Here is a 21,848-nt window from a genome sequence, read left to right on the forward strand (position 1 = left end):
GGAAGGGGTGGCCACATAATGACCACGGGGACTGCCTTCTGGGAGAGGGAGAGGGGAACGTGCAAAGGCCCTGAGGCAGGATCGGGGGGTTTGTTGGGGGAGCCTAGTCACGGCCAGTGGACTGAAACATAGAACTCGTGGGTGGGGAGCTGAGCAGGGCTGAGGCAAGACCTTAGCGCAGTGGGAAACCATCAAGGTGTGAAGTAGGGGGAGCTGGCAGAACTCTGAGGGCTGGGACGTGGGAAGTGAGAGAAAGAGAGACCTCTGATGACTTCATTGTGTGGCTAGAACATCTGGGAGCAGGGAGACTGGGATTCCATTGACTGAGTGAGGGAAGGGGCAGTGGAGTCAAGGTTTGCTTTGGACACTGTAAGTTGTAGCCGCTCGTCAGATACCCCGTGGAGCTGTTGAGGAGCAGTGGGCAGTGGGGCTGAGTTCTGAGCCAGGCCCAGCCTGGAAATGGATGTCCTAAGTGCACAGGGGTCTAGGGGAGCAGAGAGCAAAAGAGGAGACAGGAGTGTTTTAGGAAAGACTAGAGCTGCCTGAGGGTTTGGATCAAAACTGCTTTAAAAGTCCTTCTTCAACAAGCACTGAGCACCTACTCTGGGCCAGGCATGGAGAACCCAGAGGTGAACGAGTCCATCCTGCACTCAGTGCTGCCTGCTTCAGGCCAAATTTCCCCAAGCCCAGGCCACAGGCACTAACATGCAGATTCCCTGGCCTACCCAAGGGAACTGAAACACTGTGGCCAGAGGCAGTTGCATGTTTCAAGTTCCCTGGGTGATTCTTTTGCACAAGAAAGCCTGAAAACCTTTCACTTTCAGTGGTCCAGGAGTAAGTGTGGGAGGCGCGTGTGTGCTGGGGGATGGAGAGAGAGAGAGAGAGAGAGAGAGAGAGAGAGAGAGAGAGAGAGAGAGCGCGAGCGCACAGGCAATTTCCTCTTTCCCTCTCCAAGAGTAGGGCTGCTCCCAGGTTCAGGAAAGCAGGTCTGTTCTGTAAGCTCTTGCTGTGTGTGTGGGGGTGGGGGGGGCGGGCACGGTGTCCCAGGAGGACAGAGTTTGCATTGATGAAAACCCTTCCCAGCCCTTTGATGCCTCTTTCTCACTGCCCTGAAGTTAACCAGCGCAGTCCTCCCTGCGTCCCGCTCGCCGCTGCGCTCACTCCCGGCCAGGATGGCATCCTGTCTGGCCCTGCGCATGGCGCTGCTGCTGGTCTCCGGGGTTCTGGTCCCTGCGGTGCTCACAGGTAAGGGGTGAAGGCCCTTGTCTCTGCCACCACTAGCCTCCCAGGGCCGATAACTACCTTGGGGCCAGATTCTTCAGCGTTCACTGGGGAGGAAGCCCCTCACAGGAGACGGGACGACTGTTTGGGGCGATTCTGTGAAGAGCTCTTGTGAGGCCGGCTGGCAGCAGCTGTGTGGGATGCATGTCTCAGGAAATGGTTAGCAGCAGGGATAATGGCCTCTGAAGAAGGAGGACGACTTGCGGGGCAGGCCCAGGGATGTTCTGCTGTTGGGGGGACATGGGAATTGCTCTAGCACTTTAAAATCTGAAGTCTCCCAGGTCGGGGAGGCAGCCAGGGGTACCGGGCACATGACAAGTGGCTGAGGGGCCAGAGGAGTGCAGAGCCTTGCTGATCACTTTCAAAAGCTTCCCTGCTGGTTTCTGCGATGTCCTTAGAGAATGAGGACCCAGGTACTGTCCCCATCTTGGGAAAGGCTCCAGAGAGAGGGAGAGAGAATACAAGGCCCAAGATCCCTCTGCAAAACGGTGTGGACCTCTGGACTGAGATCGAAGTGGCCAAGTCTGGGGTCCCACGAAAGGGAGGCCTCCGGCAGGCTCCCAAGGGCCCTGTGGGGAGGGGAAGACTGGCCCAGGCTGGCTTCAGAGCCTGAGAGACAAAGGACACTGACGGGTTACAGGTGGTCTTTGCTCCTGTTAGCCAGGAGTTGGACCAAAGGGCAGCCGGCTTCTGTGTCACAGTAGCGGGTTTCAGGGACCCTGCACCCTGGGCCTTCTGGAGCGTGCCCGTGGATCTGTGAGAAAGGTGGACTGTAAGCATGAGAGCATGGCCTGGGGAGAGCTTCTGGGGGACGACAGGCCTGGGGAGGCCCCCTTGGCCACACCCTGGGAGGTCTGGGTGACAGCGAGGAGCCCCGGGGATTATTGGCTTCTCCCTGGATTCCCAGGAAGAAGCTCGAGGCCAGGGTGTGCTCAGTCTTGGCCGGGCGGTTCCTTAAACCTCTCTGTGCCTTCTCATCTGTAGGATGGTGACACCGCCACACTTTGCCTCATTTGCAGGGGGCTGTAAGGCCTCGTGAGTTCAGATGTGCGGAGCTTTTGGGACAGGCCCCACATCCAGTTAGGGCTCAGTGAGCATCAGGGGAATGCGGATTCCGTGGTCTGAGCCCCTCCCTGGCGCCGGGTGGTTTCAGCAGAACTCTCCGTCCGGGAGGGCGTCAGCCTCCCTCGTGGCGGAAGAGGCGCCAGCCTAAGCGAGCCATGCGGTGTCTTCAGGAGTTGGGGGAAGGGACCTAAAGGGGAAGGTGAAATCTTCTATGGCTTGGATCCTGGGGCTGTGATCTTTGCAGCCCCTCACCGGGATGAAGCTGCTTCTCCAGCCTGGTGGTCCACGTGGGCGGAAGGGGAGGTCCTGGCTCCCGGGCTGCCTGTGGCTCCTGCCCAGGTTCCTGCTCCTGTGTGGCTGACCCTCCCGGCCCAGGCTGCCGGCCAGAGTGCCTGGGCCAGACTGTCCCTAATCAATGTGGGCGGATGGGCTTCCTCTGCCACCATAGGATGCCTTGGGGACAACCAGGACCTCACCTGGCCTCACTGCCCCACTTCCCTCCATGTGTTCTACCAAGAGCAGGCGGCTCCCCACAGGGGCCAGACCATGCCATCCCAGCCCCTGAGTCTCTGGGGTTCTGGCTGTTGTTCTTGCCATTCTGGGGGGAAGAGCGTTTGGGAGGCTCTTAGCACCCCACCCCTGGGCTGGGAGCTCTGGGCAGGTGTGTACACGGCCCTCTGCTCTGTGGGCTGGGGTCCTGTAGCAGACAGGAAGGGAAGGAGTGGCCTTGCGGGCCAAGGCCCAGGCCCCATCTGAGGCCCAGGCCCTCCCTGTTGGGAGCCTGTGGCCTCAGCCACTGAGGTGGTAGCGGGCTGGGCTGAGTGGGCAGGAGGCCAGGGCAGGGATGAAAAGGCCCTTCACGGCCCACACAAAGGGTGTCTGTGAGCACAGGCGCCTGGCCTCAGGGCCCTGTGGTCAAACAAACTTATTTACCAAAAGGCAGGGCGGCTGGGGCCAGTGGGGCTGGGAGAGAGCCCGTGGTGCCCAGGCCTGTGGCAGTGCCACCAGCCCCCGCTTTCCTGGGTCAGAGCGCGTAGTCACATCACATGGCTAATTCCGGTCAATGGATTCTGGGCCTCGGTACCGCCAAGGCAGATAGAACTTTCTTGGGGTCCTCGGTGCCCCCACCTCTTTGCCACCCTCACTTTCTGTCACCCTGGCCTATTCACTGCCTGCCTGGCATGCCATGAGTTCCGTCCTCCACACCTTCGCTCCTGCCCCATCTCCGCCTTCCCCGGACAGGACTCCTGCTGGGAAACTGCCCTGCTCCCAGCTTCCCAGAGGATGGATTTGGGGGAAGATGGGAACTGCCTTTCAGCTTTGCTTTCCCTTCTTACTGGAGCAAATTCTAGAAACACAGATGAGGATAAGAAGTGCCTGGGCTCCTCCATGGCTGCGGCACCCCTTTTACTGGTGGGTCAGTGACTGAGTGCAGGCTGTCATTTCGAGCCCATGTGTCTGCCACTTGGGCACCAGACTAGGTTGGCAGAGAGCTGGTGGCCCCTGGGGCCCTGGCTGCTTGGGTACAGATGGGTCCTGGGCCAGCCTGTGAGGGATTCCTGTGGTGGCCAGCGGCTACAGACCCATAGCAACTGGGCTTGCGTCCAGAGCTGTGCCCCAGGCCAGAGGCAGCAGCTGAAGATGCTGGTGTTCACACAGTTACCTCCTTGTGCAAGATGCTTGACAGCATAGTCTGAACCCCCATCTCAAAAGTCAGGAAGGTGGATTGGGGCATGAAGTCCAGGGTGAGAGCCTGATGGAGCAAGGATAGGCCCCAGCCCTCCTGATTAGGAAGCTTCATGGCCTGGCTGGGCAGGAGGGGGCTGTGTACAGTGGGAGGAGGCCAGGGCAGGTATGTCTGGTGGTGGGGGCAGCAGAGACAGGCTGGGTCATGGGGGACAGACAGGGACAGGGCCTGAGTGGGGCTCCCCACTGCCCTGCTCAGAGGATACCCTCATGGGTGGCAGCTCACCCCTGCTGCGCTGGCCCGGGGACTGAGCCCTGCCTTCGCAGGGGCTGGAGGTCTGCCACTCCTTGGCTGATTCCCACAGATGCCACCCGGGTCAGCTGGGCCTGGTACCCAGCAGCCCTGTCGCGGCCTCCAGATGCAGGGAGGTGCCTGCCTGCCAGTCTGTCTTGGGTGTGTCATTTGTGCCATTTCTTTGGACATGTTCAGGCAGTCAGCGAGCCTAGACACTGGCGCCTGCCAGGCGGTGGGCACACTCAGGCCTTTTACCTGCCCAGCCCCCAGAAGCCTGAGGCAGCATGCCAGGGGCCTGAGGCCTTCCATGGGGGCTGCATGGCTGCAGACCCCTGCCTCTCTGGCTGCGACACGGGAGGCCTGGCTGGGCCACTCCCCTCCTCTCAGGGTGGTCTTCAAGGTTGGTGGGAGGCTGGACAGACATCAGTGCTGCAGTCCAGCCTTGGGCCCCTCGGGAGGGAAGCCTCCCCGACTTGGGGGCCAGTGGGCCTTCCACCCCTGGGGCCTCCTGCCAGAGCTCTTTTCTGGAAAGGGGTTCTCCCTTGGGCCAGCCCTGGGGAACGTGGCAGGTCAGTTGAAAGGTCAGCAAGCTGAGTCTCGGAGCTGAGCCTTGCAACTGACCTCTCCAGGCTTGAGAGAGGCCCGGAAGCCAGGGACCTGCTAACATTTTATTGTGGAAAGATGTGAACTTTACAATCCAATGAACTCCAGGAGTCCATCCACCTAGTCTCACCAACTGCCAACATTTTGCTACATTGCTGACTCCTCTTTCTATCTGAATGCTGAATCATTTGAGAGTAAATTGAGGCTGGGCGCGGTGGCTCAAGCCTGTAATCCCAGCACTTTGGGAGGCCGAGACGGGCGGATCACGAGGTCAGGAGATCGAGACCATCCTGGCTAACACCGTGAAACCCCGTCTCTACTAAAAAATACAAAAAACTAGCCGGGCGAGGTGGCAGGCGCCTGTAGTCCCAGCTACTCGGGAGGCTGAGGCAGGAGAATGGCGTAAACCCGGGAGGCGGAGCTTGCAGTGAGCTGAGATCTGGCCATTGCACTCCAGCCTGGGTGACAGAGCAAGACTCCGTCTCAAAAAAAAAAAAAAAAAAAAAAAAAGAGAGTAAGTTGCAGAAGTCATGTTCCTTTGCCCCTAAATTCTTCCTAAGAACAAGGACATTCTCGTACACACCAGAGTCAGCTATCAAAATCAGGAAATAAGCACTGAGGCAGTCCTAAGCCACACCCTGTTCAAACTTCACCAATGGACCCCAGCGTCTCCAATCACAGGCCTGTCCCTCCCCGTCCAGTAACATTGAGTTGTCTCCTTAGTCTCTGATCTGGAACCTTTCAGTCTTTCTTCATTTTTCCTGACTTTGACATTTGGGAAGGCTCATTTACTTTAAGACTGACCCTGAGTCTGGATTGGCCGATGTTTCTGCGTGGTTTGCCCTAGATGGACACAACTGGCCGGAAAACCCAGGAAGGACCTCTGTGTCCTCTCGAGCATCCCCCTCTCTGGGTGCTGGTGAGCCTAACAGGAGGGCAAGTGTCTGGCTTCAGTCTTGCCCCAGCGCTCAGGGATGGAACCTGCAGGGACAAAAGGTGCCCTAGGGTCACAGGCTGGCCAGCAGGGTCTGTTCACAGAACGGCAACCTCCCTACACCGTTTCTGGGCAGCACAACCACTCCCACAACCGTCCAAGGGCTTCAGCCCACCTGTGCTCACCATCGTGGCACCTTATCCCCAAGCCTTGGCTTTCTTGTCTCTGAAATGGGATAAAAGCAGTTCCCACACCACAGAGTAGCTGGAGTCAAAGAGATGAGGTGTCAGGACATCCCCAAGCTCATCCAAGGGACCTGTTTGAGGGTCGAGTGTCCCTGGATCAGTCTCTATCCCAGTTGAGATTAGGGCATGGGGCTGGCTGCAGTGGCTCACACCTGTAATCACAGCACTTTGGGAGGCTGAAGAAGGCGGATCACCTGAGGTCAGGAGTTGGAAATCAGCCTGGCCAACATGGCAAAACCCTGTCTCAACTAAAAATACAAAAATTAGCTGGGCATAGTGGCAGGTGCCTGTAGTCCCAGATACTCTGCAGGCTGAGGCAGGAGAATCGCTTGAACCTGGGCGGCAGAGGCTGCAGTGAGCCGAGAACCTACCACTTCACTCCAGCCTGGGCGACACAGCAAGACTGTTTCAAAGAAAAAAGAGAGAGAGAGAGAGAGAGAGAATCGGACATGGGCAGGCCCTGCTCTGCCAACACTGTGATGTCCGATGGTCTGGCTGGGCTGGAGAGGCCAAGAGCCGACCTACCATCCCCATCTTGAGCTTTCCAGCGTTTCTGGGGCCTCCCATCTGGTTGCAGGGGATGGATGGCCCAGCGTTGGGATGATGGGCGGGGGAGGACAACTGAGGTGGGCTGACTGGTGAGGGTACAGGGCGGGGTTATCATGTAGGCGTCTCAGCCTGTGCTTTCTGCGGGACTGAGAATGTCTCCTTCCTGCTCTCTGGTCCCTGGGTACCCCAAATCTTGCCAACTCCCAACCCTATGAGCAGAGAAGGGCTTTCGGGGGGCACCTCCCTTACACTGACCAGACACTCCTGCCCACCCACCGGCCTTGCCCTACAGGAGGCAGCAATGCACTGGCTTCAGCTTCCCAGCCTCGGAAATGTCAGGGCTAGTGCAGCGCTGAGCCCAGACCCCTCATACAGCGCTACCTGCAACTTGCAACTTGCTTAACCTAGAGGTAGGGGGTGACGTCCCTGTCGGCCCTGTCACCTGGGGCCCCAGCGCCTCCCGTTGGCTTTGCAGATGATGTTCCACAGGAGCCCGTGCCCACGCTGTGGAACGAGCCGGCCGAGCTGCCGTCGGGAGAAGGCCCCGTGGAGAGCACCAGCCCCGGCCGGGAGCCCGTAGACACCGGTCCCCCAGCTCCCACCGTCGCGCCAGGACCCGAGGACAGCACCGCGCAGGAGCGGCTGGACCAGGGCAGCGGTACGAGCGGGGCGGGGGAGGGAGAAATGAGGAGGGGCGGGAGGCGCGGGGAGGAGGGCCGGCCGGGCCGGGGCTGGCAGGTGACGTGGTCCTCCGTCCTCCGCAGGGTCGCTGGGGCCCGGCGCCATCGCGGCCATCGTGATCGCCGCCCTGCTGGCCACCTGCGTGGTGCTGGCGCTCGTGGTCGTCGCGCTGAGAAAGTTTTCCGCCTCCTGAAGCGAATAAAGGGGCCGCGCCCGGCCGCGGCGCGACTCGGCTGCACTCCTCGCGCGCCCGTATGTCTGCGCGTGCGTGTCCGCGCGTGCAGGTGTGCCAGAGAGTGAACGCGCGCAGGCGCGGGCTCAGGACGGGGGTGGGCGCGGGGGCGAGGGTGGGTGCCGTGCGCGCGCGTGGGGCCGGAGTCGCGCCCGAATTTCCCGCAGGGGCGCCGGGACGTGCGTGAGCACACAGCGTGTCCCAGCCCGCGCGCGTGTGGCGTGCACGTGAGCGCGCGCAGGGCCGCGCGACCCGGCGTCCGCGTGCACCACGGCTGGAGTGCCGCAGGAGCGCGCCGCATGTGCGTGCGCGGTGCGCGTGCGCCGGGGCCGCCAGGGCATCGGAGCCGGTGTGCGGCCAGCGGTCTTAGCCCGGCCTGGGGCACCGTTACTGCCGGGGCCACGGGTGGCCCGTTCTCCCGGCGCCGCCTCCTCTGCCTGGGCCCGGGCCGAGGCGCTCACCGCGCTCCCCGGGGCCTGCCCCCCATCCCGCTCCGCTGGAGTTCAGAGCGTTCCGTGAGGAGGGAAGCGCGAGGGCAGGAGAGGCCGACGGAGACCCCGGGACCTGCCGCTCCCTGAGGCCGGGCTTGGGGAGGGCGGGGGCCGTCGGCGCTCCCAGCCAGAGGCCGCGTTATTTTGGGGGACGTCTTGTGACTCTGAGTCCCGCAGCCAGGGCCCCATCCGAGGGCTCAGACCCGCAGCCCCAGGCCCCCAGGTAACCCCTCTGCCTAGGGAGCCTCAGGAGCAGGATGAGTCGAGGGTGGATGCTGGATGCTGCCCGCCCCTGCTTCCTACTCTCCCCCCCTGGCCTGGCTGGGCCGAACCGGCAGCCCCCACACCTACGGTTCGTCTGTTCAGGGAGAGAAAACGGCTTTCCCAGCTCTTCTTACCCCACTTCACTCTCAGAGCGTCGGGGCGGAGTGAGGGTGAGGAGCCTGGTCCATGGTCCCCACCTCGGAAGCATTTAGAGATGTAAACTTCGATCCTTTGATCATTTAACCTGCTCGGTGCAGCAGGGAAGCGGGAACTTGGGCCCTACCCCCGTCCCCAGAGACTTTGGAGGGAAGGGCTGGACAGTTTGGAGGCCAGCAGACCCCTTGGGGACAGCTTAATGCTTCTGAAGATTCCTGAGTGGTAATGCTGCTGGAGGGCAAGCTGCTCCTCTTTTTCAAAAACTCATTTTCTCTAGCAGCTGTTTTGGCCTCTTTGGTGTCCCTGAGCTCCCCATGGCAGTTTCCTGCCATGACTTTCTCCTCCTGGACACTCGGGGAGCCCAGGTGGTGCCCGCGCACCTCTCACACACTGGGGGATGGGGTCCAAGGCCTCATCCAAGTCTGTTAACAGCTTCCCACTCGACCAGTCTCCCCAAAACACACTAAGTTAAACGATTCTGCTTATAAAGGAGTGCTATGAAACTGACCTATTTTCCTAATTGGTTAACTTCATCTCACATAACCTTGAGTAACCAAAGCCTTCATCAGACCGGATGATCCAACTCAACACGCTGTTTTCCAGCCTCAAAAGGCACGGGGATAAATGGCCACCCAACTCCTTCCCAACCCTCCCCTCCAGGGACAAGAGATGGCCCCCTCTTTCCCTTTCCTCACTCTGCAAGCACTCTCCTACCAATGGGTGCATCACAGCCCCTCACTGGGACCAGGGGGGCCTCCTTCTCCAGTGGAACCAGTGTCACATGCCTGGCATCCCTGTGATTCTCAGAGGGTCTGAGGTCCCAGGACCAACAAGCACCCTTTTGTGGCCTGTGGGAAGACGCTACAAAGTCCCACTGGATCTGAACCAGAGGCCTGTTCTGGAGAGCAGGGAAACTGTGTCCTGGCAGAGAGTGTGGTCCTTGGCACACAGGACCCCTTGGCAGGCTGAGGTGGAGCTGGGGCGAGGGGCGGGAGTGGAGCTCTGGGTAGCTGAGGGTGTGAAGGGCCCAGGGCCTGTGTCTGGGCAGTGTGGAAGTCCCAGCCCCACGCCTGTGGTGAGATCCCCATATGGCCCCCCCACCATGGACACTTTGGGGCCTCTGCGGTCTTCCAAAGCTGTGTCCTCACTTCCACTGCAGCAGAGGGGCGTCCACGGCTCTGTCAAACAGCCCTTTCTGTTTCTGGAGTCCTACAAGTGGAGGCCCAAATCTGCTCCCATGCTGAGACAAGGCCCCGGCTGCTCCTTTCTCCTCGGGAAACCGCCTCGAGCCCTTCCTTTGGGGAGTGCCTCCTCCACCCGCCTTGAAGGGGTGCCCCTCTCTCACTGCCTGGAACCAAACACCCCCTTCCTTTGTGTACCAGGGCAATAAAGAGTAGACCTTCATCTCTTTTATTTTATATATGATGCTTCTTTTAATGCAGCCAAAAGTGATATTTGCTTTTCTCAGAACCATAATCGATACAAGATGCAGTGACCAATTCATTCCTTAAAACACCTGGGCTCCTTAAGGGGCTAGAAGACACAAGTTACCTCCAGCCCATCAGGGAGCCAGAGGTGGGAGGGGTCCCCAGCCAAGCTCTGGCAGGCCTGCTGTGGAGCAGGGCCTGACCGTGCAGCCAGAGGCTGGCAGAGGCCCGGGGAAGGGTGAACAGGGGCAGCTGGGCTCTCAGTCCTGGGAACTGGAGACCAAGGGCTACTCATCAAGCTCCGTCAGGCAAGGGCGGCCCCATCTGTGCCTGGTGGATTCTAACTGCTTCCAAGGTAGAGGAGGACGCGTGCAGGAAATCATGTCAACTGTCACCTTCTGCCGGCCTCCCACGGGGACACTCTGGGTTGGGAGCCTCTTCTAGTCCCGGGGGCCAGGGGCGCGGGGGGCCCTGGAGCATGCCCACCCCCTTCCACCCCCTCGGAGGCACGAGGGAGATGGTGTAATACTGCTGAAACCTTCTTGTTTACAAATGCATCAGGAGAGGCTTGGGCACCCTTTATCCAGTTTGCGAGCAAGGGGCCAAGACACGTGAGCACGCACTGTGTGGGCAGGGATGAGGGCCGGGCACCCCAAGCCAGATCCTGCCACCTGGGGAGGTGCTGGCCTGTGCTTCCCAGAGCCCCCACCTTCTGTCAGGGTCTCATGCAGGCCTTGCTCGCGCCAGCCCCCTTGGGGGGGGGGGGTCATTGCCGATTCCGGCTGCCCAGCTTCCTGCGGTCCTTGTTCTGGCTGCGCTGAGGGTCATCCATCTTGTGGACACGGAAACATTCCTTGAGGTTCTGGGACCGGATCTTGGGATTCAAGATCTCCTCAGTCATGGAGCTGGGGAACCAGCCTCTCTCCTGGTCGTGCAGACGCTCGCCAAAGATCCACCCTGTGCAGGGAGGGGAGGGAGGGAAAGTTAGGTGCCCCTGCAGGGCGCAGGCTGCACAGAGGCTCCCTCCCAGCCAGGGCCCCCATCTGTGTGCAGGACACTAGGGATCCAGCTGGCCTTTCCCAAAACGCAGCAGCTCTGCACACCTCTGCCGAGATGCTCAGACCGGATTCACCCCCATAAGCTGGGAGGTGCGTGGGCAACTGCACAGAACAAGACCTGCTCCGTGCCACGCAGTTCCACATTGACTTTGGAACCCGCTCTGGGACCCTCGGCAATTCTGTGCTGCCCTACATGAGCCCAGGAGACCCAAGGGCCACTCCAAAGAGCTGGGGGCATTCAAGGGGCTGGTGGGGGTGGCAGCTGAGTGCGTGGTTAGCCGGTCTGGACTGTGTCATTAGCCTCTTGCTGAGCAGATCCTCCCAGGCTTGGCCTCCTCAGGGCCGGTGTGGTCAGTGGAGAGGGCCCATCGTGAACTGGCAACACCAGTAGTCTCAGTGTCACCTGGCTTCTCCCTGCCCTGTTTCTCCACCTCTCCCCTCCCCTGGAGATCACCAGGTCTTTGCTCAGACCTTGTGGCTGATCGGAGCTAAGAAGCCTGGGGCATGCCCTCTGCAGGTCTCATTTGGGAGGGGAGCAGGCTAGTTATATTCCATGGGAAGAGGGCAGGAGAGCCCCTGGGCCTTTGGGAACAGCTCACAAGAGGGACTCCTTGGAGAAGGCCTCCCCTGGAGGTCCCAGCCTGAGGCCTTCCACCAGGACCCAGCAGGAGAGGAGGAGGCGGGGAAGATGCGGTTGTATACTTTGGGGATTTGGATCAGGAGCAATTACTGTAGAGACAGGGATGTGATTTGAAAAGAGAAAGGGGGTCCGTGTTCAATTCTACAGGGGCTGGGAGGAACTTCACTTGGTACTGATGACACCAGCAGGGGTGGCCAGGAGCTGGGGGTGGCTTCTTGGCCCACATGGGGCACCGAGCCTGGTGGTCACAGGCTTACCTGAAGCTGCAAGTACGGGTCTGGGTGAGGGCAGGGTCGGGTCTGGGTGAGGTCAGGGTTAGGATGTTCCTGGTTGTCCCCTCACACTGTGATGGAGGCGCTGAGGCCAGGACCAGGGGAAGGGGACACGAAGCCACCCGCTTGGGCTGGGCCCACTGTGAAGGAGGAAAGGTGGGGCCTCCCGGCTCTAGGGGAGGACAGGGAGACACTGGAAACAATTCCTCCTTTATGCTGAGGAAAGGCCAATGAAGCCAGGATGGACGGTGTCCAAGCAGAACGTCTCAGGGAGCAAGAGACATGGCAGGGCACCCGCCCCTCAGCCAGTGGTGATGCTTCTCCACCTCCCCGTCATCTCTTGCCGGGCAAGGCTCCGTGCGGCGTCCCCTGGGGGCCCCGAGGGGAGGTCCCTGGGCCTCACCGTCGTCAGTCTTGTCCAGGATGTTGAGGATGTCGGCGAGCTCCAGCGTCAGCTCGTCTGGCTGCTGAGCCACGTATGGGTGCACGCACTGGACCTGGGGGCAGTCTGAGGGACAAGAGGCACAGGTACGTCCCCACCACCGCGCCACCCACCTGCCTGCTCCCACTAAGCTGAGCTCTGCCTAGAATAAGAAAACTCCCACAGCAACTGGAGAAGGGCTCATCTGAGGAAGAGGAGGATTTGTTTCCAAAGAAAACGTTATTAACATAGCCAGGAGTTCTGGGAAGAAATACATGCATAAAGGCTGTGAGGGGCCTTAGTTTCCACTTCAGAAGGAACTTTTTGTACCTGGGATATGGCCCTGGGAGTGGTTTGGGGTGGTCAGGACAGGGTTCATGTGATCAGGGTTAGCAGCTTCTCCATAAGGCTGCTGGACTTGTGCTTTTTTCTTTTTGAGACAGAATCTCCCTCTGTCACCAGGCTGGAGTGCAGTGCAATCTCAGCTCACTGCAACCTCCATATCCCAGGTTCAAGCGATTCTCATGCCTCAGCTTCCAGGTAGTTAGGGCTACCGGCACGCACCACCACACCTGGCTAATTTTTGTATTTTTAGTAGAGACAGGGTTTCGCTGTGTTGGCCAGGCTTGTCTCGAGCTCCTGACCTCAGGTGATCCACCCACCTCGGCCTCCAAAGTTCTGGGATTACAGGCATGAGCCACTGCACCTGGCTTTTTTCTATTTAATAAGCTTTTCGGACAACTGGCAAACCTAAAAACAGCAGTGGAGTTTGGTCCAAATTCCTCCTGGTGACTTGGTGGTACTGTCACCTAAGGCCCATCCAACATTCACACAGCGTGGCCATGCCGCGTTGCTGGCCCGTACTAAGCTTCCAGTAGGAAGCAGCCCCTGGAGGCCCGTGCAGGCCTCTAAGACCACCAGCTCAGGGAGGTCTCCCTCCAGGCAGGGCACACCGTGCACCTGCGGCATCAGGCAGGGCCAGCCCAAGCACAAATGGCGCCCCCTTACCCACCGGTGACTTACCCAATAGCCGGGATGTGAACGAAACAAACTTGGTCCTCCTGTTAGGGGCCAGCGAGGTCATCCAACGCTTCATCTCACTCCTGGCGCAGGGAAGAAGACAGTGCCCCAGCTGCAGCTCAGCGGCGACCCCCCACGATGTGGCACGAGGCTTCCCAGCTAGCCGCCCCTCAGATCTGCGTCCACCATCCTGAGCACCGCTCCAGCCCACCCCAGGGACAGCTTGGGGGAGCCACAGAAACGGGCTGGTCCAGGGTCTGACACACACACGAACCCACGGAAGGGCACGGGGGAGCCCCTCAATTATGTTCCCGTGTGATGCTTTCAAAAGTCAAGCAGTAAGAGTGAGGCCACAAGGTAACAAGTCCCACCAAGTAACGCGTAAGAGCGCATTCCGTGGCCACAGCCACACCACCAAAGCCACGGTTTCTCATCCCGACAGGTCAGCCCCAGGTCTGGGCAGGGGAGGATACCTGGTGAGTTGTGTGTAAGGGGCAGCCTTGGGGCCATGGCGGGAGGAGGGCAGAGCCTCAGCTCCGCAGGCCACAAGGGAGTTCCACTCCACGAGTGCAGTGCAATCTCAGCTCACTGCAACCTCCACAGTTTCAGGCTCAGGGCCTGCAAAGCATCTCTCCCCACATTTAGCTTGCTTGTCCCTCTTGGGGGGCCTAGGGCTGCAGGGCAGGGGTCCCAGCTGCTCAGAGAGGTGAAATGAGCTCAAGGCCACAAGCAAGTGGCAGCAGGAAGGAGGAGGATGGTGGTTCCCTACTTAGCCTGACTCAAGGGCTCTAAAAGGGCTCATCCAAAAAGAGGGACTTGCCCAGAGTCTGAAGCCCCACGGGAATGAACACACACACACACACACGTGCACACACAGGTACACACATGCACACACACACACGTGCACACACAGGTACACGCATCCAGGAACCTGCAGCCACCCCCAGAGGCGCCACAGAAAGTACTGGCGCAAGGTCTGGATGGGCAGGTTGGCCCCATGCAGAGCGTGTGGTGCCTTGTTCCACCTGGGGACAGGCCTGTAGGGATTGAGGCCACACGGAAAGGTGCCACGGGTGGCACTGGGCATGTGGCGGCGAGGCACTCACTGAGAGGATGCCTTTAGCATGTAGGTGGCCTCCCGGTCATCTGCGTTCTCCAGCAGCCGCAGGATGAACACATTGGCCAGCGTCTGGCCCTGGTCCTCCAGCTCCTCCACACGCAGCAGTCCCCGTGGAGCTGAGTCGAATACCTGGTACTTGTCTCTGGAGATCAGGGAGAAGGGCAGGTGTGTCAGCCCCAAGGAGGCCCATGGAGGTCCCAGGAGAGCCCCACTTGGCAGGCCAGCAAGCCTGGCTCCACGGCACTGGCTCATCTTCACCTCCTTCCGAAGCTCCCACCTGAACGCCTGTCTCCCGCACCCCAAAAGGGCGACCCGTCCCAGGTGCGGACAGTGGACAGCACCATGGTCCTGCCAACCCTGATGACCCTACCATGGCCACCCTGCTGCTGGGCTGGGCCCTTCACGGCCCTAGCAGTAAAACCCCCACTTTACAGGAGGGGAAACTGAGGCTTAGGAACGTGAAATAACCTTGGCTAAAGGCCCAAAGCTGGGCCTCAGCAGAACAGACCTTTAAACCCGATCCAAAAGTCCAAGCTCTGTCCCGAACCCCCAACCTCCGGGCCCCAATCAAACCCAGTGCCCAGCACACTCCTCCGCCCGCCAGAGCGCCTGGCACCCCAGCCCCAGTCAAACCCAGTGCCCAGCACACTCCCCGCCCGCCAGAGCGCCTGGCACCCCAGCCCCAATCAAACCCAGTGCCCAGCACACTCCTCCGCCCGCCAGAGCCCCCAGCACCCCGGCCCCAGTCAAACCCAGTGCCCAGCACACTCCCCGCCCGCCAGAGCGCCTGGCGCCCCGGGCCCCAACTCACCCTGGAATCTGCCGGCAGATCACCAGCAGGTCGTTGAACAGGAAGAGGTAAATTTCGTGGAAGAGCTTCTTGGTTCGCAGGGTCCGGGAGGTCTTGGGGCCTGACATCTGCTGCAGCTCACCCTGCTTTAGCAGCCAGCGGGAGTGGGAGATGATGGGTACCGACTGCAGCGGGGAAAGGGCGTCAGGCGGGCTGTGCCCACAGTGTCCCTCCCCAGGACACGCCCCCAGTGCTGCATCTGTCACATTCCCTGACACCTGCCCAGGGCCCCGACACATGAGGCACAAGTGGGCAGAATGGCTGAGTTCTGGACGGATGCAGAGAAATGGCAGGACTGTGCGTGTGTGTGTGTGTGTGTGTGTGTGTGTGTGAGAGAGAGAAGGTGCACCCTGCGGGCATGAGTGTGCTGTGCGTGTGTGGGTGTGTGTGTGTATATGAGAGAAGGTGCACCCTGCGGGCGAGTGTGCTGTGCGTGTGTGTGTGTGTGTATATGAGAGAAGGTGCACCCTGCGGGCATGGGTGTGCTGTGCGTGTGTGTGTGCTGTACATGTGGGCTTGTGTCTATGTGTGTGGACTGTGATCTGTGTACCCCCATGTGAGCTTTAAGTGTATGTGCATGTGTGTGCATGTACACTGCTGTTTACGTGTGTGCACTGCTGTGTGGATACCGTGTGCCTGTGAATGTGGCAGCTAGTGTGTGTCATCATTGCCCCACCAAGCTCTGCCTGTGGGATGCAGAATCAGAGAAGGGGCTGAGTTCACAGTGGAGAGGAAAGAATGGGACCCACGGGGCAAGGAGGCCAGGCCTGCAGCTGAACGGCCGCTCGGCAGGTGATACAACTCAGGGGCAGGCGCCTGGCACCCAGCGGTCAGCCGAGCTCCATGGGATGCCCAGAAGACCACCTCTGCCTCCTCGAGTGGGGCTCAGCTCCCGAACCAAGCCTGATCTCAGGGACCCGCTGCGGGCACAGTGTGCTGCTGTGGCCGAGTTCCCAGAAAGTCAGGCCCCAGGGGACCTTAGGGGCTCACAAGTGCCTGAAGTTTCCTGTGAAGTTTGGGGGAGGCTGGTCACTTCCAAATCCTCCTGGTTTGAGGATCCCTGGAGTAGCCCCCACCACGTCCTCCACGTAAACTGACTGCTCCAGGCCACGCGGCTGGCAGGTGAGAGCAGGATCCACACCCCGCGTGGCTCTAGGCTGCACACTAGCCCTGCACTCCCGTCTCTCAGGAGACAGGTCTGGGCCACCGTGGTGGTGTTTCATGCCTGGTGGCAGGTTGGGTGGCTTCAGCTGGGGAGGGGACAGAGGGGACCCTAAGTGTGGCCAGTGACCAAGGACCTAAGGAAGGCCAGCCAGGCGTGGTGATCTGTGCCTCTGGGGCAGGGCGGGGCCAGGGGCCCGTGCATAGGTACAGGCTGACACCAATCGCTCCAGTTCACCTTGATCTTGAACTCCATCTTCTTCTGAATGCAGATCATCTGCTCCGTGCGGCTCATCTTCCTCACGCCCTCATTGCATGCCTTCACCACCTGGGACAAGAAGGAGGGCCCATCAGGCCACCAGAGCCAGCTGTCCCAGCCCCTTCCTCCCGCTCCGTCAGGCCACAGAGAGGGCTCAGTGACCACTGTGACCAGGCACTGTGCCCACAGCTGAGGCTGGCCGGCGAGTCTCAATCGGGCTGGAGCTCCTCTTTCTAGCACCTTGTGGCACAATGGCAAGTGGGAAAACCTGTTAGTTTCGGTGGAGAAAGTTGGTGCCTTGTCCTCCCTAGGAAGCAAACTCCAGAAAAGACACGTGTGAGGCAGCCCTCCTCCTCCGCAGGCTGGACGGCCCGGCAGGGCTCCGGGCTGTTCTCCCCACACCCTCCTGGGAGGCAACCCAGGCACCAAGGGGCCTAACAATTCCACACTTTCTGGGACTCCTGAGGACTCGTACTGAAGAAAGAAAATTCCGCACTGACGCATGGGGTCTGGCACAGGGCCAGGCTCGCCGCAGGCTCTCAGTCAGGCACATAAATGAGCACCATGCCCTGAGAAGTGTGCGCAAGGGGCTCCCTGCTGTGTTGTCTAGAATGAGAAACACGATTGTCAGCCTCAAGAGTCAGCAACAGATTTGATTAAAATGATTATGATCTATGCATATATGCAAGGACAGAAATCCAGGACAGAGGCAGGGACTCCGCGTGAATGCGAGGACTCCACATGCTCCACTCGAATGCAGGGCACAGCTGTTTCTAAACCACAAGCCCTTTTTGTAAAGAATACAGTGGTGTGTGTGTGCTGTGTGCCATGCGTGCCGTGGTGCATGCATGTGCTGTGTATATACAGTGTGTGCTGAGCATACGTGCAGTGTCATATGTGTATGTGTGCTGTGTATGCATGTGCAGTGTGTACTGTGATATGTGTGTGCCATGTGTGTGCATGTGTGCTGTGTATATGCAGTGTGTGCAGTATTATGTGTGTGTGCTGTGCATATCTGCAGTGTGTGCATGTGTGTGCTGTATGCATGTGCACTGTGTACTGTGTGTGATATGTACATGCCATGCACGTGTGTGCTGCATGTACTGTGTGTGATAAGCATGTGCTGTGTGTATGTGCAGTGTGTACTGTGTGATCTATAGGGGCCATGTATGTGTGTGTGCTGTGTGTACTGTGTGTATGTGCAGTGTGTACTGTGTGATCTATAGGGGCCGTGTATGTGTGTGTGCAGTGTGTACTGTGTGATCTATAGGGGCCGTGTATGTGTGTGTGCAGTGTGTACTGTGTGATATGTACGTGTCATGCATGTGTGTGCTGTGTGTACTGTGTGTATGTGCAGTGTGTACTGTGTGATCTATAGGGGCCGTGTATGTGTGTGTGCAGTGTGTACTGTGTGATATGTACGTGTCATGCATGTGTGTGCTGTGTGTACTGTGTGTATGTGCAGTGTGTACTGTGTGATCTATAGGGGCCGTGTATGTGTGTGTGCAGTGTGTACTGTGTGATATGTACGTGTCATGCATGTGTGTGCTGTGTGTACTGTGTGTATGTGCAGTGTGTACTGTGTGATCTATAGGGGCCGTGTATGTGTGTGTGCAGTGTGTACTGTGTGATATGTACGTGTCATGCATGTGTGTACTGTGTGTATGTGCAGTGTGTACTGTGTGATCTATAGGGGCCGTGTATGTGTGTGTGCAGTGTGTACTGTGTGATCTATAGGGGCCGTGTATGTGTGTGTGCAGTGTGTACCGTGTGTGATATGTATGGGCGTGTATGTGCTGGGCGTGTGTCATGTGCATGTCTGTTTCGGGGGAGCTGCAGCATGTCCGCGCCCTGCGAGTGTGCGTGCACAGGTGTCTGTTCAGGGCGAGCTGCAGCCTGTTGGCAGGGAGGGCGAAGTGGTACTGAAGTTTATTGTTTTCTTTTTACTTACAAGCATTTTCTGAGTTTCCTGGTATTGAGTAAAATTACTTTTATAAATCAGAGAAAAAACAAACCTTTATTTTTAAAAAACAAGCCTGTTAGAAACAGAGAATACCTTTCATTATAAGGAAAATGAAGATGAAAGTAGAAAAGAACTTTAAAAAGGGAAGCTCTGCTTCCAGAGGTGGGCATGGGCCCCTAGAGATGCTGCCTGGCTCACAGGTCACGGATGTCCCCTGGCTACCCTGCTTGAGGCACCAGCCTTTCCCCACTAGGCACAGCGTGTCACTACCAGAGGAATTTTGGTGGCCAAATGGTCTGGGAAAGGGACAGGAGGAGAGGCCCGAGGTGGGAACCAACTGCATTAGGGTAGGAAGTTCTCATGTCTCAGTGTGGCTGAGAATGACCATCAGATGCCCACTGAGGGTGATACTCTTTTTGCTAAGCTTCTGCCACGGGGTGACAAAGAAGTGGAATATGGATGTCCCCCACCTTGCTCTCCACCATGACGGCATCACTGGCTCAATGGAGGTGCCCTAGCACAGCTGCCAAAAGCTGGCTCTCAGCTCCAGCTGATGCCAGGAGCCAAACGCGGCAGAGCGCATGGTAAGAGCTCCTGAGGACTGAAACGTACTCGCTGGCCCTTCCTGCACAACCCCTGCTCTGCTCCAAACCTCCAGGAGGAGCCGTCTCTCTCTGAGAGTCAGGAGATGGTCCTTGCACTCTTGGGCAGCGCCAGTGAATCTCCTCACAGAGATGCACAGGCGCGACTGAGCTCCAGGGAACGGGAGAGTGGCGTGGGGGGATGGGTTCAGAGTAAAGGGCTACGTCAGGGCACAGGGAGAGTGGGAACCAGCCTTGGTGAGCCTCACAGGAGGGAGGAGAGACTGCTTCTGACATGGAGAAACAGGCAAAGGCAAGCCTGGGGTCTGTGTGCACCCCAGATGCCTGCATAGAACAATACCAGGCGGCTGATGAGAGGAGTCAGGGCCTGTGCATGATCGCAGAGCTCCACACCGGTGTAGAGTGTCCTGAGGGCCGTGCTGCGGTACAGTAACAGACAGGGTATGTAAGGCTGGAGCCAGGAAGCAGGGTGAAGAAGGCTCTACACAAGCCACACCTGGTGTATATTTTTTAAGTCCCAGTGACTCTTCTGGATTGTAAAAGGGAATTTTAAAATAAATTTGCATTTACTTTTTTTTTTTTTTTGAGATGGAGTCTCGCTCTGTCACCCAGGCTGGAGTGCAGTGGCCGGATCTCAGCTCACTGCAAGCTCCGCCTCCCGGGTTCACGCCATTCTCCTGCCTCAGCCTCCCGAGTAGCTGGGACTACAGGCGCCTGCCACCTTGCCCGGCTAAGTTTTTGTATTTTTAGTAGAGACGGGGTTTCACTGTGTTAGCCAGGATGGTCTCGATCTCCTGACCTCGTGATCCGCCCGTCTCGGCCTCCCAAAGTGCTGGGATTACAGGCTTGAGCCACCGCGCCCGGCCAAATTTGCATTTTCTAAAAAGACACATGGACACGTGGGGAGCAGGGCCGGAAAGGTGCTCCTGGATGAGGAAAGCAGTGCATTGGGATACAGCACAAGAGGCGGCGAAACTCACCATTTCCAGCTCCTTGTGGGCATCCAAGGCAGTGCACTCCCGCTCAGACCTCTCTTCTACCCTCTTCAGGATGTTCTACGCACAGGGAAAGGCTGCGTTAACTTTAATCTTTTCTGATCTTTCCTCCCATTTCTCATCTTGACCGTAACTGCCTCCCTACTGCACCAGTCCAGCCCCATGCTGCAGCACGCACACACACACATGCATGCAGACCTGTGTGCACACATACGTGCATACATACTTGCGCACACGTGCACACGATGCATGCACACCTGCAAACACACAGTGCACACACAAGCACACGTGTACAAACATGCATACAAGCACACGTGCACATACATACATACATGCACCTACACACATGCATACCTGCACACACACATGCATGCACACACACACATGCACACAGTCTCCATCTGACAAATGGAGGGCAAGAGAGCCCGCATCCAGCATCCAGCAGTGAGGACTGTCACGCACTCAGTCAGGGTCAGCTCTGTCCCCAAGGGGAGCTAAATGCTTACGGGACAGGGGTAGGGAGACCAAGGGCTTCCCTCTCCTCCCTGGGACTGTCATTGGGCCCCGAAACTTTGTTAACTTTGGTCTTATCCATGAAAGTGTATGAAAGAGTCTTTTCTCCAATTGTTCAGTTTTCTTCAATTAACGAAAAATTATGCCCACACTGCTTTCACCTGTAAATTATGATTTTGGCATTGCTCTATAAACTCTACATGGTTTCCTCCTAGCAATCACCACCATGCCCATGTTTTCCAACTGGCTTTTGTCCTGTAGGTAGGCTGGGTGCATCTGAGCACCAACCACCTGTCCTCCCGGCTGCTGGGTGCCACGGCAGCACAGACGCCTCCCCTGACAGCAGCCCAAGCCCCTCCTGTGGTCGCTTGCCCGCCTCTGCCTGGCAGCCAAGCCAGAGACCTTCGAGACCCACAGCAGCCTTCCTGCTTCTTCCGCCCTGTATGTGGTCACCTCGCCTGTCATTAACTGTCCCCCTACTTCCAAATCCTGGCTAAACAGCATAGTCCAGGCGCATCTTTTCTCACAGGCATAAAAGCTGCATCTGACCAGGTGGCATGGGTGGCCTCAAATGGAGGACAGTATGGGTTCCTTAGCCTGGTGCGTGCTCTCCCACGCCAGCCTCCTCTCAGTATGTCCCCAGCATGCTGCCTGATGCGGAGACTTGCTGTTCTCTCTGGAATGGTCCCTGACCCACCACCCCTTTCTCTGAGCCCTTCCCTGAGCGCCCACCCCAGCTGTCCCCATTCCACCATTTCCTAATCACTGCATTCCCATTGCTTTTCATCTTATTGTTGGTTTTCATCTTACAGAAGCTAAGGTTTTAATATATCCATATGCACTTTCCCTATAAAGTGTCCTAAAATATTTTTCACTGCATAATTAGGAAATGTTACTGTCTTCTGTTTCACTTTTTCTAAGTTAAAAAAAAAATTCCCATGGAATTGCGTTCATCACAGGTGTCTTCTGGTTTGGGGTCGCCGCCCCGGCTGTGCCTCACGTTGGTATCTCTGTTAGCTTCTCCTGACACCTGCTTCCTTGGCCTCATGCTCCCAAGCCCTTTCC

At 58.3% G+C, this 21,848-nt stretch overlaps 2 protein-coding genes across 6 annotated transcripts in view; one reads left to right on the forward strand and one right to left on the reverse strand.

Annotated features, from left to right (window-relative positions):
- Positions 1 to 1,094: 1,094 nt before the first annotated feature.
- Positions 1,095 to 9,886, forward strand: SNORC (secondary ossification center associated regulator of chondrocyte maturation). Its single transcript, XM_045367919.3, has 3 exons — positions 1,095 to 1,245; positions 7,134 to 7,316; positions 7,423 to 9,886. Exons 1-3 carry the CDS (start codon positions 1,173 to 1,175, stop codon positions 7,530 to 7,532), a joined length of 366 nt encoding a protein of 121 aa, XP_045223854.2. The 5' UTR covers positions 1,095 to 1,172; the 3' UTR covers positions 7,533 to 9,886.
- A 4-nt stretch (positions 9,887 to 9,890) lies between these two features.
- Positions 9,891 to 21,848, reverse strand: part of NGEF (neuronal guanine nucleotide exchange factor) — a 136,585-nt gene continuing 124,627 nt past the window's right edge. For all 5 annotated transcript variants that reach the window (XM_005574642.4, XM_074010533.1, XM_045367917.2 and 2 more), the window contains 7 exons: positions 20,256 to 20,330; positions 16,690 to 16,779; positions 15,252 to 15,415; positions 14,427 to 14,582; positions 13,324 to 13,403; positions 12,283 to 12,387; positions 9,891 to 10,866 (listed from right to left, as the gene is read on the reverse strand). In XM_005574642.4, the coding sequence (XP_005574699.3) occupies positions 10,676 to 10,866; positions 12,283 to 12,387; positions 13,324 to 13,403; positions 14,427 to 14,582; positions 15,252 to 15,415; positions 16,690 to 16,779; positions 20,256 to 20,330 (861 nt within the window). In that variant the 3' untranslated portion in view covers positions 9,891 to 10,675. The remainder of the gene's footprint in view (positions 10,867 to 12,282; positions 12,388 to 13,323; positions 13,404 to 14,426; positions 14,583 to 15,251; positions 15,416 to 16,689; positions 16,780 to 20,255; positions 20,331 to 21,848) is intronic.

This window comes from Macaca fascicularis, chromosome 12 (genome assembly GCF_037993035.2).
Source record: "Macaca fascicularis isolate 582-1 chromosome 12, T2T-MFA8v1.1".
Taxonomy (NCBI): domain Eukaryota; kingdom Metazoa; phylum Chordata; class Mammalia; order Primates; family Cercopithecidae; genus Macaca; species Macaca fascicularis.